At 39.9% G+C, this 19,041-nt stretch overlaps 1 protein-coding gene across 7 annotated transcripts in view; it reads left to right on the forward strand.

Annotated features, from left to right (window-relative positions):
* Positions 1 to 19,041, forward strand: part of unc5db (unc-5 netrin receptor Db) — a 230,153-nt gene that overhangs the window by 168,776 nt on the left and 42,336 nt on the right. For all 7 annotated transcript variants that reach the window (XR_009129570.1, XR_009129572.1, XR_009129571.1 and 4 more), the window contains 2 exons: positions 8,495 to 8,722; positions 17,780 to 17,929. Coding sequence is in view for 3 of the 7 variants with exons in the window: in XM_058070184.1 (XP_057926167.1) it covers positions 8,495 to 8,722; positions 17,780 to 17,929 (378 nt within the window). In the remaining 4 variants the exon portion in view is untranslated. The remainder of the gene's footprint in view (positions 1 to 8,494; positions 8,723 to 17,779; positions 17,930 to 19,041) is intronic.

The following is a 19,041-nucleotide window of genomic DNA, read 5'->3' on the forward strand; positions in this document are numbered from 1 at the left end:
CCACTCGACCACCGTGCAGCCCTAATGGTATTAGATTACCGTAATTTCCGTTGTATAACCCGCTACTGTTTTCTCACACTTTTTTTTTTTTTTTTTTTTTCAAAATTGCTGGTGCTTGAACTTTATTTGGCTCCATTGTGGGTTATTTTTGTAGCTGTGATCAAAAGACAACCAGAGACTTTTGGCGTGTTAGTTTTCAGATCGACAGAGTCAACCAAGGATGACATAATAGTTTAATAGGCTACTAACAAGAATGCTTTGTGATAAAAAAAAATACAAATATGAATATAAACATACTAATTAGAATATGATTTGCATATGAAACTGTCAGAAAAAAGCTTAATCTTGTAGCAGAGAAACAAAATGAGATGTACAGATGTAGTACACTCTTCTGGTGAATATACAGGATGTAACAACAATTCATTGAGCTCCACATCATGGCTGGGCCAGCACCAACAGAACCCACCGCTGTTCAGTAAGAACACAAAATGCTGAAAAATACATATTTTCACCTAATTACAAAACTCCCCAACGACACCAGAAAAAGTTCTTACAAGTTCAAACAATGCACAACGATGAGCCAATTCAAGAAACAATACAAGCAGTTGATGTTTGCTAAATACAAGGATGAAGAGTCTTGAACCAGTCATGATGTGCTATATATATCACTATATTGACACTTACTATGGTACCCATTATGGCATTGGATGCTCATATCACCGAATACTTCGGTATGTGATTAAAAAAAAAACATAAACTATATTATGAAAGCAGGAAGTGAACAAATGTAACAGTTACTGATTGTAAAAGTACCAGATGGAGGGGTAGGATTTATAATAAGCTTTGCTTCTTCCTACTCCTTTCGGACATGTGGAACTGGGAACTGATTATGTGATGCACTCAATTGGAATCTGATGCATGTTCAAATGAAATAAAACCAAAAAAAAAAACATAAAATATGTCATCAAGGGGGGTTGGAATATCACCAGAGCTAGAGAATCGCTAAGTTCCTGGCACAAATTGGCCACCATGTTTTTGTCTATAGATTACCACCGCTAATGTGTGACAGTCAGTGTTGGTTGGGCACGCTACTTTAAAAAAGTAATTTGTTATAGTTACCTTTTACTTCTCAAAAAAAAAGTAACTGAGTTACTGAGTTAATCCACTACAAAAGTAACTAGTTACCAGTAAAAGTAACTACAGTAAACCTCGGATATATCGGACTCGGATATATCGGAAATTCACTCACAACGGACAGATAAAAAAGAACCGATTTTTCTGTAATGCATTTCCAATAAAAATTCATTGCATATATCGGATTTTTTATAATGGATTTCGCCTATTTCGGACAAAATCTCCAGTCCCGTTCCAATGCATTTCCATGAAATTTCCCTCGCATATATCGGATGGCCGCATCGTGGCGCTCCGATTCGCCGAATCGTGACAGGCCGCTATACGACGTCATTTGCAGCGTTTGCAGCGTTGCCTGCGCGTCCAGGTACATTGGAAACATAGTCAAGGAAGTGCCTTTTTATTACGGATAAAATCCGATTTACGCATATACCGGATATAAATCCCATATATGCGTAAAACGGACATTTTCCGGTATACGCATATAACGGATTTCGCTTATATCGGACAAAATCAGTGGGAATCCGATATATCCGAGGTTTACTGTATTGCCCCTGTGGGTTTCAGTTGCTCACACAAGACACAAGTAGTACAGTACAGTACAGTATTTTTGGACTATAAGTCGCTCTGGAATATAAGTCGCACAAAGCCAAAAATGCATAATTAGGTTTAAAAAAACATACATAAGTCACACTGTAGTATAAGTCGCATTTTTTGCGGGTAATTTTTTATTTTATGACCAAAACAGACATTACGTCCTTTTGGAAGGCAAGTTCTAACAATAATAAAATAATATAGAACAGTCTGAATAGGTGTAAGATATGCTAACATAATGCTTATTCAGCTACACAAAAACATAAACATGAACAGAAAAGATGACCAGCGTTTATGGAACATAAACACTTTTTTTCATTTATAAGTCGCTCTGGAGTACAAGTCGCAGGAACAGCCAACCTATAAAAAAAAAAGTGTGACTTTAGTCCGGAAAATACGGTAATTACATTTGAACAATGACGTAGTCTACAATCAACTTCCTAACGACTCCTATTACTAATAAAAGGAATGATAATATATTCGTATGGCCAATCCAGAAGAAGGTAACACAGCTTTTTGAGTAAAATAAAGAATTACAGAGCCTAATGAGCATGGCTGTAATGTCAGTCAATAAGGGTAGTAGTGAGACAATTACAGTAAAGGGCATAGGAAATATGACAACAGAAATATTGATTTGTGCATCAGGAAAGATCCGTCACAATGAATTTTGATGTCAGGCAATCAGTTGGAAAAAGCCGAGGATTGTTTATGGGATGGCGGCAATTCTCCATTTGGCTGCTATGTAGTGCAGCAACATGGAGTCTATGCAAGCAGTGCAACTCCTCTCTGATGTTTTTCTTCTTCTTCTTAGCTTCCGTTCATTAAAAAAAAATAGTCAGTGAATTTTCAGCCAGGTTTCCATCAGACGACTCGAGAACAAGGCGAGAACTGTACTAACCACCAGTGTTTTACTGAATGAATGGATGAATGATAAAATGTAAACCACCATTATTAATATTATTATTACAGACCATTCTCTTTAATTCAACCATTTTCCATTTTCATTGAAAACAGCCCAGCAGGTGCTATTACTGGCGTTATTGTCTATATTCTCTCTTCGTCATCTACTACATCCCCTCTCAAATCAAGTACTGCCAGTGACATAAATAATGTATTATGACACAACTGCAATTGGTGCAGCGGACCGTAGAAAATATGTTCTGGCACAGCAAAGCATATATATATATATATATATATATATATATATATATATATACAGTACATGTACTACACTCCTATACTGTCAAACAGTAAAGGTAAAAAAAAAAACTCAATGGGTTTCGTTGTAATGTTGGTCCACGAAATAATGGACTCAGGTGTCAGGTGGTGGATTTGTGCCTTCAGATGAGTGGACAGCAGACCTCACAGTTAGGAGACCCGAGTTCAATCCCACCCTCCGCCATCTCTGTGTGGAGTTTGCATGTTCTCCCCGTGCATGCGTGGGTTTTCTCCGGGTACTCCGGTTTCCTCCCACATTCCAAAAACATGCTAGGTTAATTAGCGACTCCAAATTGTCCATAGGTATGAATGTATGTATGTGTGTTTGTGTAAAATTAAATCGTAATACAGCGGAACCTTGGTTAGCATCATTAATCCATTCCTGAAGGTCCAACTCTAACCAAAACATACTCTAACCAAAAAAAAATTTTCAATAGTAAATAATGTAAATCCAATTCATCCATTTCAGAAAGCCAAGAATTTTAACACAGAGCAGGTTTTTATAGTATTTTTATTGTATTATAGTATTTTTATTTTTATAGCGACTCCAAATTGTCCATAGGTATGAATGTGAGTGTGAATGGTTGTTTGTCTATATGTGCCCTGTGATTGGCTGGCCACCAGTCCAGGGTGTACCCCGCCTCTCGCCTGAAGATAGCTGGGATAGGTTCCAGCACCCCCCGCGACCCTCGTGAGGAAAAAGCGGTAGAAAATGAATGAATGAATGAATGAATGAAATCATAATACAGCGGAACCTTGGTTAGCATCATTAATCCATTCCTGAAGGTCCAACTCTAACCAAAACATACTCTAACCAAATATTATTTTTTCAATAAGAAATAATGTAAATCCAATTCATCCATTTCAGAAAGCCAAGAATTTTAACACAGAGCAGGTTTTTATAGTATTTTTATTGTATTATAGTATTTTTATTGTATTATAGTATTTTTATTTTTATAGCGACTCCAAATTGTCCATAGGTATGAATGTGAGTGTGAATGGTTGTTTGTCTATATGTGCCCTGTGATTGGCTGGCAACCAGTCCAGGGTGTACCCCGCCTCTCACCCAATGACAGCTGGGGTAGGCTCCAGCACCCCCACAACAGTATCACTCGGATTCTGTGAACATCCAGCAGCAACACAACATTTTGGCATGACTACTATTTTGATGAAAAATATACTGAACCAGGGCTGCACAGCGGCCGGGTGGTTAGCACACAGGCTTCACAGCTTGGAGACTAGGGTTCAATTCCACCCTCGGCCATCTCTGTGTGGAGTTTGCATGTTCTCCCCGTGCATGCGTGGGTTTTCTCCGGGTACTCCGGTTTCCTCCCACATTCCAAAAACATGCTAGGTTAATTAGCCACTCCAAATTGTCCATAGGTATGAATGTGAGTGTGAATGGTTGTTTGTCTATATGTGCCCTGTGATTGGCTGGCAACCAGTCCAGGGTGGAACCCGCCTCTCGCCCGAAGACAGCTGGGATAGGCTCCAGCACCCTCGCGACCCTCGTGAGGATAAGCAGTAGAAAATTAGTGAATGAATGAAAAAATAATACTCCTCAGGCTATGCTTTTATGCACCTATTAAATGGTATAATAATACCCATTATAACATAACATTATCCACGTGGACGAGCCTCTAAATATACAATATGTCCATCCGTCCATCCATCCATCCATCCATCCATCCATACAATATGTAATACAATTTATTTCAGGAATCAAAAGTGTTCTTGTGATATTTTAGTTTGGTATTCATTTTCTTTGTGGACAAGAAAACAAATCTTGTCATGTAAAGAAATGAGGAGGAAATCTCGGTAGAAACAATTCCTTCTGTCCAGTTGAATATAATGAAGTGCTTAGAATGCTGTTGTCTCATAAATAAAACACACCGTGTTGCTCATACTCGACTATTTTGTGTTCTGCTGTGTACTGCGTCTTTTTAGAGAATGCTTTTTTTTGTTCCCAGGAGATCGGGTCACACACTGCGTAGAATTCATTTTATAATTCACACTTATTATTTACCTACACTATTGTTGTACAGTGGTTGGTGGACAAGAATTCAATCCATAATTCATTCACGTTGTCCGTGCAGCTCTTGGCATGAATATTTGATGCTGTATGTGCTTCTTTGAATTTAACACAATCTCAATTTAAGAGGTTTTATAAAAGCAAAGCTCGTGGAAGACAAATTAAATTATGTTCTCTAAGTGCTTGCTTTATTTATGAAACCTGAGTGGAGCAATATTTTTCTGTCCAACTTAGGTTCACATACAGGAATTCCTTTGCAAAATTGCAACTTTTTGTTAAATATTTGGCTGCAAGGCATGGTTAGCGCGTAGGCCCCACAGCAAGAAGACTCGAGTTCGATTCCTGAATTCAAATTTGCATGTTCTTCCCGTTTTCTCCCGGTACTCCGGTTTCCTCCCACATTCCAAAAACATGCTAGGTTAATTAGCGACTCCAAATTGTCCATAGGTATGAATGTGAGTGTGAATGGTTGTTTGTCTATATGTGCCCTGTGATTGGCTGGCCACCAGTCCAGGGTGTACCCCGCCTCTCGCCCGAAGACAGCTGGGATAAGCTCCAGCACCCCCCGCGACCCTCGAGAGGAAAAAGCAGTAGAAAATGAATGAATGAATGAATGAAATCATAATACAGCGGAACCTTGGTTAGCATCCTGAAGGTCCAACTCTAACCAAAACATACTCTAACCAAATAATTTTTTTCAATAAGAAATAATGTAAATCCAATTCATCCATTTCAGAAAGCCAAGAATTTTATCACAGAGCAGGTTTTTATAGTATTTTTATTGTATTATAGTATTTTTATTTTGATAGCGACTCCAAATTGTCCATGGGTATGAATGTGAGTGTGAATGGTTGTTTGTCTATATGTGCCCTGTGATTGGCTGGCCACCAGTCCAGGGTGTACCCCGCCTCTCACCCGAAGACGGCTGGGATAGGCTCCAGCACCCCCGCGACCCTCGAGAGGAAAAAGCAGTAGAAAATGAATGAATGAATGAATGAAATCATAATACAGCAGAACCTTGGTTAGCATCCTGAAGGTCCAACTCTAACCAAAACATACTCTAACCAAATATTTTTTTTCAATAAAAATAATGTAAATCCAATTCATCCATTTCAGAAAGCCAAGAATTTTATCACAGAGCAGGTTTTTATAGTATTTTTATTGTATTATAGTATTTTTATTTTGATAGCGACTCCAAATTGTCCATAGGTATGAATGTGAGTGTGAATGGTTGTTTGTCTATATGTGCCCTGTGATTGGCTGGCCACCAGTCCAGGGTGTACACCGCCTCATGCCCGAAGACAGCTGGGATAGGCTCCAGCACCCCCGCGACCCTCGAGAGGAAAAAGCAGTAGAAAATGAATGAATGAATGAATGAATGAATGAAATCATAATACAGCAGAACCTTGGTTAGCATCATTAATCCATTCCTGAAGGTCCAACTCTAACCAAAACATACTCTAACCAAATAATTTTTTTTCAATAAGAAATAATATAAATCCAATTCATCCATTTCAGAAAGCCAAGAATTTTAACACAGAGCAGGTTTTTATAGTATTTTTATTGTATTATAGTATTTTTATTGTATTATAGTATTTTTATTTTGATAGCGACTCCAAATTGTCCATGGGTATGAATGTGAGTGTGAATGGTTGTTTGTCTATATGTGCCCTGTGATTGGCTGGCCACCAGTCCAGGGTGTACACCGCCTCATGCCCGAAGACAGCTGGGATAGGCTCCAGCACCTCGTGAGAAAAAGTGGTAGAAAATGAATAAATGAATGAAGATCTCATTCACTATAAATCAGTAGTTAATTTAAGCTGTATGATAATACAGTTAAAATGTAAAGCATACCTATACGCTGTTAAAAATCCAACATCTTTTATATGTTTATAAAAGTTAATGTTTACGCTTCACTGATAATGATTTTCCGCCAAGGTTTGTTTGGGTACGGAAACACTAGCTTTTCGCACGTTTTAATAAATGAGGGATTACTGGCTAGCAACTGGAAAGTGAAAGCCAAGTCTTTGTGGAAGTGAGAGTCAAGTCGGTGTTAGTGAGAACAATGTTCATCTATTGTGTGGCTCACAGTATTTTTCCATTAGTCATACTTTAAGTGTTGCACAACTCTGATTATGCAAAATAAGTGTGTGTGTGCATATCAATTACTTGTGTTTTTTGCATTCACTGGGAGCCCCCAAGAAAAGCAAGGATCAGATCGGGGGGGTTTTTACTTGTCAATTGTCCCAAAGTGCTAATAAAGAGATATTCTAGTAGTTTATAGTAGTTTCAAATACCTTACTTTGAATGATATATTGGTGCAGTTTTAAGCCCAAAAAATGGCCACAAGGCGGCAGAATTGTATTTATTAATTTATTAAGCGCACAGCCTGCACAGTTCAGTTGCAAATGTGAAAATTGTAAATAGTTCATGGTGCTATATTTGTAAAAAAAAAAAAATGTTATTTTCATGTAAAACAACCATTTTTATGTTATTTATGTTGTTAAAGTTATGCATTGGCTGGCAACCAGTCCAGGGTGTACCCCGTTTCTCGCCTTAAGTCAGCTGGGATAGGCTCCAGCATATTATTGCCACCCTTGAGTGAGGATCAGCGGCACAGAAAATGAATGGACAGACATTGAAAGTTGAAAGAAAACTGATATTTAGCAACAAATTATAATAATAATAATAACCTATGTATGTTCTACTGCTGATTACTAAAGAAGGGAAAAGGTAGAAACAAACTTTTTCTGAAAGATGAGAGTCTAATCTTTCTTTTGGATATACTATACAGCCCACAAGTACACAATATTCAGTGTGCCTTGAAAAATCAGTCCAAATAATAAAACAATGGCTGCTTTGGAAAAATAGCTGGGATTGAATGAGTTGAGAATTAATGTGTTACACTGTTTGGCACTAGTGCCAGGTGTTGAGGAACCCAGAGCAGATACCAAGGCAAATGTAGTAAAAAAAAAAAGTATTTCGTAATAAACAAAGGGCGCTCACAGAGGAGGAAAAACAAAGTACACCAAAAAATGCCAGTGACGGAAGGTCACTGGGAAGTTAAAAGTACAAACAAAAGAGTACAAAGTAGCAAATAAGAATCTACAAAGTAGCAGTACTACTTACAGACAGTAGGCAATGAAAATACGAGTTACAAGGCTGAGCGACAAAAGGTCAGGACGAGGCATGACAAGGTGCACATGTGCAGACCAGGAGAACAAGGCAGGAGTCTGCTGTAGGACAGTAAAGAGACAACAGGGGGCAGCAGACCAAAACAAGTGCAGATCTTGCCAAAATGATCAATGAGTAGAAATGAGCTGAAAATGCAATACAAAATATGAGTATCGAAATACTCATTTATATATATATATGTATATATATAAATATTACACAGAAGCAGAACTTTTATGTACAGTAGAATATCCTTAACTTTTTCAATATCCTGAACTTTCTGATATTCAGACACGATTATAAGAGGTTAAAACCTACAATTCACTCTCGTGTTGTGTGTTCCAGGAGGTGATGTTGGTGGAGGACGAGTCCACGTCGTGTTACTGCCTAATGGACTCAACCAGCTGCCACCTGCTGCTTGACCAGCCTGGTTCATACACCCTGGTGGGAGAGCCCCTGACACAGGCCGCCATCAAGAGACTGAAGCTGGCTGTGTTTGGGAACATGGAGGCCACTTCCATGAACTACAGCCTGCGGGTGTACTGTGTGGATGATACACCACTTGCTTTTCAGGTGGGGGAACACGACACACAGCAATAAAAATGGACATATTGCTAAAAAGGTATATTCATAATAGATATTTGTCACATTTGTATTTTTTTAAAATGAAGTAATTTCTAACATAATTCCACCCTCGGGCATCTCTGTGTGGAGTTTGCATGTTCTCCCCGTGCATGCGTGGGTTTTCTCCGGGTACTCCAGTTTCCTCCCACATTCCAAAAACATGCTAGGTTAATTGGCGACTACAAATTGTATGAAAGGTATGAATGTAGGTATGAATCTTAAAGAACCAAATCATAGAATGAGAACCAGATCGTTTATTCCTGACAACAATACCTAATACAGACGTCCAGGCTTATCTGCAGTCCCTGTATGCCTACAAGTAAGCGGGTCTTATTACAGCGCAGCTGCAAAAAAAACACCCTTCCTTTCCCTTTATGAAAGTATGAATGTGAGTGTGAATGGTTGTTTGTCTATATGTGCCCTGTGATTGGCTGGCCACCAGTCCAGGGTGTACCCCGCCTCTCGCCCGAAGATAGCTGGGATAGGCTCCAGCACCCCCCGCAACCCTCGAGAGGAAAAAGCAGTAGAAAATGAATGAATGAATGAATGAAATCATAATACAGCGGAACCTTGGTTAGCATCATTAATCCATTCCTGAAGGTCCAACTCTAACCAAAACATACTCTAACCAAATATTTTTTTTCAATAAGAAATAATGTAAATCCAATTCATCCATTTCAGAAAGCCAAGAATTTTAACACAGAGCAGGTTTTTATAGTATTTTTATTGTATTATAGTATTTTTATTTTTATAGCGACTCCAAATTGTCCATAGGTATGAATGTGAGTGTGAATGGTTGTTTGTCTATATGTGCCCTGTGATTGGCTGGCCACCATTCCAGGGTGTACCCCGCCTCTCGGATTGTTATCTTGTATTTGATAAATACAGTAAACCTGGGATATATCGGATTCAATTGTTCCCACTGGTTTTGTCCGATATAAGCGAAATCCGTTATATGCGTATACCGGAAAATGTCCGTTTTACGCATATATGGGATTTATATCCGGTATATGCGTAAATGGGATTTTATCCGTTATAAAAAGGCGCTTCCTTGACTATGTTTCCAATGTACCTGGACGCGCAGGCAACGCTGCAAACGCTGCAAATGACGTCGTATAGCGGCCTGTCACGATTCGGCGAATCGGAGCGCCACGATGCGGCCATCCGATATATGCGAGGGAAATTTCATGGAAATGCATTGGAACGGGACTGGAGATTTTGTCCGAAATAGGCGAAATCCGTTATAAAAAATCCGATATATGCAATGAATTTTTATTGGAAATGCATTACAGAAAAATCGGTTCTTTTTTATCTGTCCGTTGTGAGCGAATTTCCGATATATCCGAGTCCGATATATCCGAGGTTTACTGTAACTGCAACTGGCGAAACCCATCGGCAGGGAGGTGATGAGCAGCTGAATTAGGAGTGTGAATTAGGAGTCCCTCAGGGTTTTGATCGGCTGTCAGATTTGAAGAGAATTTTAGGGGTATCACAGCCACTCAGTGGAGAAAAGGTGTCCAGTTTTGAGTACTTTTACTAGTACCGGATCTTGCTGGTATTGCTAGTACTGCTAGGTTGAGCATGTGTCACATGCGACACATAAAAAATTATGGTAATACAGTAAACCTCGGATATATCGGACTCGGATATATCGGAAATTCACTCACAACGGACAGATAAAAAAGAACCGATTTTTCTGTAATGCATTTCCAATAAAAATTCATTGCATATATCGGATTTTTTTATAACGGATTTCGCCTATTTCAGGCAAAATCTCCAGTTCCGTTCCAATGCATTTCCATGAAATTTCCCTCGCATATATCGGATGGCCGCATCGTGGCGCTCCGATTCGCCGAATCGTGACAGGCCGCTATACGACATCATTTGCAGCGTTTGCAGCGTTGCCTGCGCGTCCAGGTACATTGGAAACATAGTCAAGGAAGTGCCTTTTTATAACGGATAAAATCCCATTTACGCATATACCGGATATAAATCCGATATATGCGTAAAACGGACATTTTCCGGTATACGCATATAACGGATTTCGCTTATATCGGACAAAACCAGTGGGAACAATTGAATCCGATATATCCGAGGTTTACTGTACATTTGAGAATTCAGACCTTTGCAGAGTCTTTGCCAAAATAAATACAAAAATGATGTCTTTCTAACATGGTAGTATTTCAACTCATAAAAGTGTTATTTTTTAATGAGTTCCTCACGCAGCCTGGATGGTGTGTCTTTGAAAACCAAATTTCAAGGTAACAACATTTCTTCAATAGACTGCATCCTAAAAATCAAAATCCCTCAAAATGTCAAGCGTCATGTTTTAGCGGTCTCAGCCCAAGAAAACATATTTCACATATGTATATATATATATATTTTGTGTTGAATCGGGCTTACCGCAGAAGCAGAAAGCAGGGTGTGATTACTGAAGCTTGGAAAACACAACAGAGATGTGGCGCTTGACAGACAAGAACCCCGAGGGATGCGCACACACGTCTGGCATCTCTCTTGGAAGGAATAAACCAGATTCAGAATCCATTTTAAAGCCAGCTGCTGCTGATGGCTGTTACACGACAGGAAGGGGTCGCGAGGAAAAAGCGAGTCCCTTGGCTGAGTTTCCGATTTAGTCAACGCTCTCAAGGGAGCAGAGGGGACTTGATTTCTTAGATGTTCACTTATGGGATCTCGGTGCTTAAAAACCCTCTGGCTTGCTGGAAAAAAAAAAAAAAGATAACAAGACAAACACGATAAAAACGGAACTATTGATTAACATTTGCTTGGCACTGATTTATAATACAGTGACCTTTTCCTCAGTGTATTAAAACAGAAATCGTGTATTATTACTGCAAACAATCACACGTAGAAAGCACATGTGGAGGTCTCTGTTGCTCCAAGTCCACAACCCAGACTTCCTTATATGGGCATGCCCTGTTGAGTAATGGCTATCAAATATTTTTTTTCCAATGTGAGGCAAAGCTAATGTTATTGAGCTGAGGTATGCGACTAGTCGAAGTGTTTGAAGTCGCTGATTCCTTGCCAGCAAGAGAAAAATATGTGCATCTGTCAATGGCACTTCACTGCAGGGAGAAGTGCAGCATCTGGAAGATCTAGAAAGCTTTCTGTTTGGATTATCATGTGTAGCTGCTCTATAGTAGTTCAGAACACGATAAAAAAGGCGCGAAAATTTCGTAGTTAGAGCATAGAAAACCTATTTATTTAAACCAGGGGTCTCAAACTGAATTTACTTGGGGGCCACTGGAGCTAGGGTCTGGGTGAGACTGGGCCACATCAGGTTTTCCCAAAAAAAAAAAAAAAAACGCATTTATTAAAAACAGAAAATTTTTTCAGTGCTTTGGTTCCGATTTTCTACAATAAAAGCTCTGATAAAACATTCCACTGTTCTCAAATATCTTACTTTTTATTTTTCTACACAAAATAAAATGAAAAATAAATAAACAAATCAAGAATAAAGAAAATCAATCAATCAGTAATAAATAAATATAATAATAATAATAAAACGGCAAATAATAAAAACTTAAGAAAGCACATATAGTTGGTGGGTAGACAAATGATTTTTTTCAGATTAAAATGAACAAAGCATTATTAGAGCCCTGTAGACATGACAAAACACGACTATAGTCACATTTATACTCTTTTTATTTACAACATATTGCGCAACTGCAGGGTCTTGAGACGCATGCTAACTCGCAAACTAGAGAGCTAGCGACCTAAACGGTAGCCTTCAAGTTATTTCCTTTCAACTTAAATAGCCAAAAACTTACCACTTCCACACGGATAGGGAGGATAACTATTAACAGTTATTTAACCTTTAACATGAACATTAATCAAAAGTAATAATTTTTTCTGGGTACATATTTCTAGTCTTCGCACATTAACAGAAAACCTAAATGAAAAGCAGGTTTGCCCACCTCTGTTGGGCCCTTCCAGTCACATCTGCTGCCTTCTGAACCGCAGAAGAAGGGAGTCTCTTCTGTATCCAGAGAGGAAATAAAATGCCGGCACTCATGCCCTTAAATCCGTACTGGGCGGTACTCATCCCCAAATTTTGCCCACACTTGCAAGTACAGCGGGTAGGGACTGGGTCTCTATAGCCGCTGCCTGACCACTTCGTGAGCCTCAAACTCACCACAACCGCAAATTCCCCACTCTTCTAAGGCATGTTTTTGGAATGTGGGAGGAAACCGGAGTACCCACGCATGAACGGGGAGAACATGAAAACTCCACACAGAAATGGCCAATGGTGGAATTGAACCCCGGTCTCCTGGCTGTGAGGTCTGCGTGCTAACCACATGTAAATTTACTCCCATGACAAACTTTGGGTCATACAGATGATTATTCTAATTGACACTATTCCGCTACCACTAACCGTTTTCAAGGTACAGTAAACCTCGGATATATCGGAAATTCGCTCACAACGGACAGATAAAAAAGAACCGATTTTTCTGTAATGCATTTCCAATAAAAATTCAACGGATTTCGCCTACTTCGGACAAAATCCCCAGTCCCGTTCCAATGCATTTCCATGAAATTTCCCTCGCATATATCGGATGGCCGCATCGTGGCGCTCCGATTCGCCGAATCGTGACAGGCCGCTATACGACGTCATTTGCAGCGTTTGCAGCGTTGCCTGCGCGTCCAGGTACATTGGAAACATAGTCAAGGAAGTGCCTTTTTATAACGGATAAAATCCCATTTACGCATATACCGGATATAAATCCGATATATGCGTAAAACGGACATTTTCCGGTATACGCATATAACGGATTTCGCTTATATCGGACAAAACCAGTAGGGAACAATTGAATCCGATATATCCGAGGTTTACTGTATATGTTGACTATGTTGGGTAATATGAGGGTAAAGATGACTATAGGGGTGTTAGCATGCTAACATGCTAGGTTTATTTTCCGGTATACGCATATAACGGATTTCGCTTATATCGGACAAAACCAGTGGGAACAATTGAATCCGATATATCCGAGGTTTACTGTATGTGATTTCTCACAAAGCTGATCAGCATCATGCTAAAGTGGCTTAGTTTCCTATACATGTTGAGGTTGTTATCCTACATTGCTCTGGCCAAAAATGACAGAAATGAGTCATGTTCATTCAAAAATCCGGACATATACTGCAGTATGGTACACATGAAATACATCCTACGTTCCAGTTTGCCTGCTGTCACTGTCCCTGAATGTGTTTCATCCGATGTTTGTCAGTGGTTGTATATTTTTCACACCTACCAAAATGACAGCCGGCAATGTGCCCCAAAGCGCACTCTTCAATCCAAACAAATGCGGCCCCTTACACGGTTATCCCCACAATATTCATGTCAATCTGTGCCATCAGTTACGCTTGTGTTTGCATTGACTGAGATGCTGGAGGATATCCAGGCCACTGGGACGCAACCGCAGTGGTGACAAATGATGCCGTGTCATCGTCGCAAATTCAATTTCATCCTTTCAACAACATGAAATACGAGCTTGAATCTGCCATGTCGAGGATTCGTGTGACGCTAATGGAGAGTGCAATCTAGAGGATTTGTTAAGTGATTCAGTGTTAAATGATGTCAGTATTAGAGATGTCAATTTTGGAAGAACAGGTGGTACAGTAAACCTCGGATATATCGGAAATTCGCTCACAACGGACAGATAAAAAATTCTATATACATAATCAGGTTTGGGGCTGCACGGTGGTCGTGTGGTTAGCACGGAGACCTCACAGTGAGGTGACCCGGGTTCAATTCCACCCTGTGTGGAGTTTGCATGTTTTGCATGTTCATGCATGCATGCGTGGGTCCGGGTACTCCGGTTTCCTCCCACATTCCAAAAACATGCTAGGTTAATTAGCGACTCCAAATTGTCCATAGGTATGAATGTGAGTGTGAATGGTTGTTTGTCTATATGTGCCCTGTGATTGGCTGGCAACCAATCCAGGGTGTACCCCGCCTCTCACCCGAAGACAGCTGGGATAGGCTCCAGGTTATTGTGGTATTTCAAGCTGGAAGAGCATCGGTGAGAAGACAACTTCCTTCTGGAGAATGTGTATAATAATATGTCGGTCAACTGTTCCGAGGTCAGATCCCAGAGGCAGCAGAGAAGCCCAGACCTCTCTCCCTGGTTGCTTTGTCCAGCTCCTCCTGGAGGATGCCAAGGTGTTTCCAGGCCAACGTCTTCTGGTTTTTCTTCTTGGCCTCTGCCAGTCCTTGCCTGAATACCTTATCAGGGAGGCGTCCAGGACCTCATCTGGGTTTCTCCCGGATGAGAGTTCTCCTCACTATGCCACCCTATGGAAGAAACTCATTTCAGCCGACTTGTCCTTTCGGTTACTACCAAAAAGAATGTATAGTAGATTGACTGGTCAATTGAGAGCTTTGTTTTTCGTCAGAATCTCCATCACTGTAATCACCGCATCAATTTGCTGGCTGATCTCGGAATCCATCCCTCCCTCACTCAGAAGCAAGAACCCAAGAAGAATCTCAATCCTGACCCAAAGATAGCATAACCGCTTTTTTCCAGGAGATAACCATGAACCCAGACTTGAAGGTGCTGATTACTATCCCTGTTGTTTCCTACTTGGCTGCAAACCAATCCAGTGAGAGACAAAGATCACGGCCCGATGAAGCCAGCAGGACCACATCATCAGCTAAAAGTAGAGACCAAAATCCTGCATCTCCCAAACCGGATGTCCTCAATGTCCAAGCTGTCTACAAAACTAATGGACTGAGTCAGTGACCTTGGTGGAGTCCAGCCCTTACTGGAAACAAGTCCAACTTACTGGCAGCAATGCTGCCCAAACTGTGGCACCAGTCATACAGGGAACAGACCCAATCAGGCAGTCCGATAACCCATCATGCTATTTAGCATCATCCATACTGAGGTGTTTGGTTCTGCAGAAGCCTGTCAATACTCATTGAACTGCCCTTTGTGCATGCATGACATACCACTTCTTGGAAAGACCGTAATCAGATGAATCATGATGATGCATTAATCAATTTTGACAGCCCTAATTAGCTTAGCTTTGTACAAACAAAGAACACAAATGTTTATCACCCATAGCTCAGAAGCAAGACATTCTTAGCGGGTTTAAGAGTTCACCTCTTCAATGGGCGGTCATCCCCAAAGTTATACCTCGTGTACAATTGCTGAGTTATTGACCATCACCGACATCATATTGTTGTCCTCAAGCACCTCAATTTTGAAATCCTTTAATACCTAAAATGCCCCCACAGCATTAATAACGGTTATAAAGAGCCTTCGGTCCATGTCTGAAACTTCTTTTTCAAAATGTGAAAGAACAAGAAACTTTAATACAGCGTCATGATCAGTTCAATGTAAACCTTAGTTGGTCTTCTGGAGCCTCTAAAACTGAACATATTGTGACATTAGTGACCAACCCCTAATTTGTTCACATTTCCAAACATTTTTCTAAGGAGGCAATGATTTCTCATCAAAGGTCTTTAAGCGTAGCATTTTAACATTAAATTACAGAAGTGTTTTAATTATGATTCGATTCATATAACGATTCATGGTTGCTGATACTATTCAAGGACAATTCATCCAAAATGATTCAGTCACTTTAAATCGATTCAGTGGTTATTTAGCCCAAAATTCAACCGGTCTGACTGTGAAATAAATACCTGGATACCGGACAGTGCAGGTGAGGATTCCTAGATTCCCATTTTTTTTTTTTTTTGTAATGGAATCAGGTAGAATTTAATTATGGATATAAAACAAACAAGTAAAAACAAATACATGACATGCATTCACATACACAGTACAGTAAACCTCGGATATATCGGACTCGGATATATCGGAAATTCGCTCACAACGGACAGATAAAAAAGAACCGATTTTTCTGTAATGCATTTCCAATAAAAATTCATTGCATATATCAGATTTTTTATAACGGATTTCGCCTATTTCGGACAAAATCTCCAGTCCCGTTCCAATGCATTTCCATGAAATTTCCCTCGCATATATCGGATGGCCGCATCGTGGCGCTCCGATTCGCCGAATGGTGACAGGCCGCTATACGACGTCATTTGCAGCGTTTGCAGCGTTGCCTGCGCGTCCAGGTACATTGGAAACATAGTCAAGGAAGTGCCTTTTTATAACGGATAAAATCCCATTTACGCATATACCGGATATAAATCCCATATATGCGTAAAACGGACATTTTCCGGTATACGCATATAACGGATTTCGCTTATATTGGACAAAACCAGTGGGAACAATTGAATCCGATATATCCGAGGTTTACTGTAGTATGCAAAAAATAAAAATAAAAATGGTGGCCCAATGTGCTTCGGGATTTTGTTTGTTTTTATTTTATATTTGCAGTTGTTTTTTTCCTACCTTTTAATCATATTTTCTCGTTTTTTGCAGAAAACTACTACTGTATATTTTACCCATCATTACCGACACACTCACATTTTAATAGATAATAAATAATGTTATTATTTATCATACTATTACATGCAAATGTTGTAAAATTACAACTTTTTTTTCGTTAAATTACAACTTTTTTCTGAATATTTGTACTTTTATTCTAGTAAAATTACTTCAGGTTTTGCTGTTCATTTTTCATTCATTCATTCATTCATTTTCTATCACTTTTCCTCACGAGGGTTGCGTGGGGTGCTGGAGCCTATCCCAGCTGTCGAGAGACAGGGTACACCCTGGACTGGTCGCCAGCCAATCACAGGGCACATATAGACAAACAACCATTCACACTCACATTCATACCTATGGACAATTTGTAGTCGCTAATTAACCTAGCATGTTTTTGGAATGTGGGAGGAAACCGGAGTACCCGGAGAAAACCCACGCATGCACGGGGAGAACATGCAAACTCCACACAGAGATGGTTATTTATAAATATTTTTCTTAAAACATATTTATAACAGCCGTGGGACGCAAATATCCCTCGGGCCACACATTGGACACCCCTTGCTCTCACGCATCCCTTTGTCCTCCACAGGGAGTCGTGGCCACAGAGAAGAGCAGAGGGGGTCAGCTCCTCGAAGAGCCAAAGATGTTGCCTTTCCGAGCAAACACCTTCAGCCTCCAGGTGTCCATCCAGGATGTTCCTCAGTTCCTGTGGAGCATCAAACCCTTTACCACTTGTCAGGTAATTGTTTATGCAAGCGAAAACGTGTGATGACAAAATATTGCGAATTTGTGTGTAAATTATTTATTAGGTTTATCTGTGGTGCTTCTACCAGGTTCATTCCTCAGTCAAAAACTGTGAGAATTCACCTTTTTTTTTTTTTACACAATTCATTATTTAATGTTTGTTTTACTCGAGTGCGGGTATGTTATCTAATAACATAAAACAGTACTCTCTAGTGGGTACTTGTGTTCAGTCTTCAATCCAATAGGTACAAGTCTCAGTATGTCTAAATCCGATAAGGCACATTGACATTTTAAGGAGTCTGACTTTAATACACCTGGATCACAACCTGCAACAATCGGTAATGCAATCAGTGTCAATAAAGTTACGGAAAAAAAGTAGCTGTGTGATGACACAGATTATATCCAGTAAATCTCTTATTTCATTCATTTATTCGTTTTTTACCGCCAGCCAATCCCAGGGCACATATAGACAAACAACCATTCACACTCACATTTATACCTATGGACAATTTGGAGTCGCTAATTAACCTAGCATGTTTTGTTTTTTTTGGAATGTGGGAAAGTACCCAGAAAAAAACCCATGCATGGGGAGAACATGCAAACTCCACACAGAGATGTCCAAGGGTGGAATTGAACCCTGGTCTCCTAGCTGTGAGATCTGCACGCTAACCACTCGACCACCGTGCCGCCTAATCTCTTATTTATCGCAGTTAATTGCATCTAGACCTCACTGTGATAAATGAATTACCGCAAAGTAGGATTCCTTATTTACACAATATTTATACGTATTTACTATATTGTTATTTATTATATTTGTATTAATATTTTCGGAGTTGGCGACTCCAAAAATGTCCATAGGTATGAATGTGAGTATGAATGGTTGTTTTTCTATGTATATGTGCCCTGTGATTGACTGGCCATCAGTCCAGGGTGTACCCCGCCCCTCCCCCGAAGAAAGCTGGGATAGGCTCCAGCACCCCCCGCGACCCTCGTGAGGAAAAGGCGGTAGAAAATGAATGAATGAATAATATTTTCGGAGTAAACTTAAATAGCCAAAAACTTACCACTTCCACACGGATAGGGAGGATAACTATTAACAGTTATTTA

The sequence above is a fragment of the Doryrhamphus excisus genome, chromosome 4, assembly GCF_030265055.1.
Source record: "Doryrhamphus excisus isolate RoL2022-K1 chromosome 4, RoL_Dexc_1.0, whole genome shotgun sequence".
In the NCBI taxonomy this organism is placed as follows: domain Eukaryota; kingdom Metazoa; phylum Chordata; class Actinopteri; order Syngnathiformes; family Syngnathidae; genus Doryrhamphus; species Doryrhamphus excisus.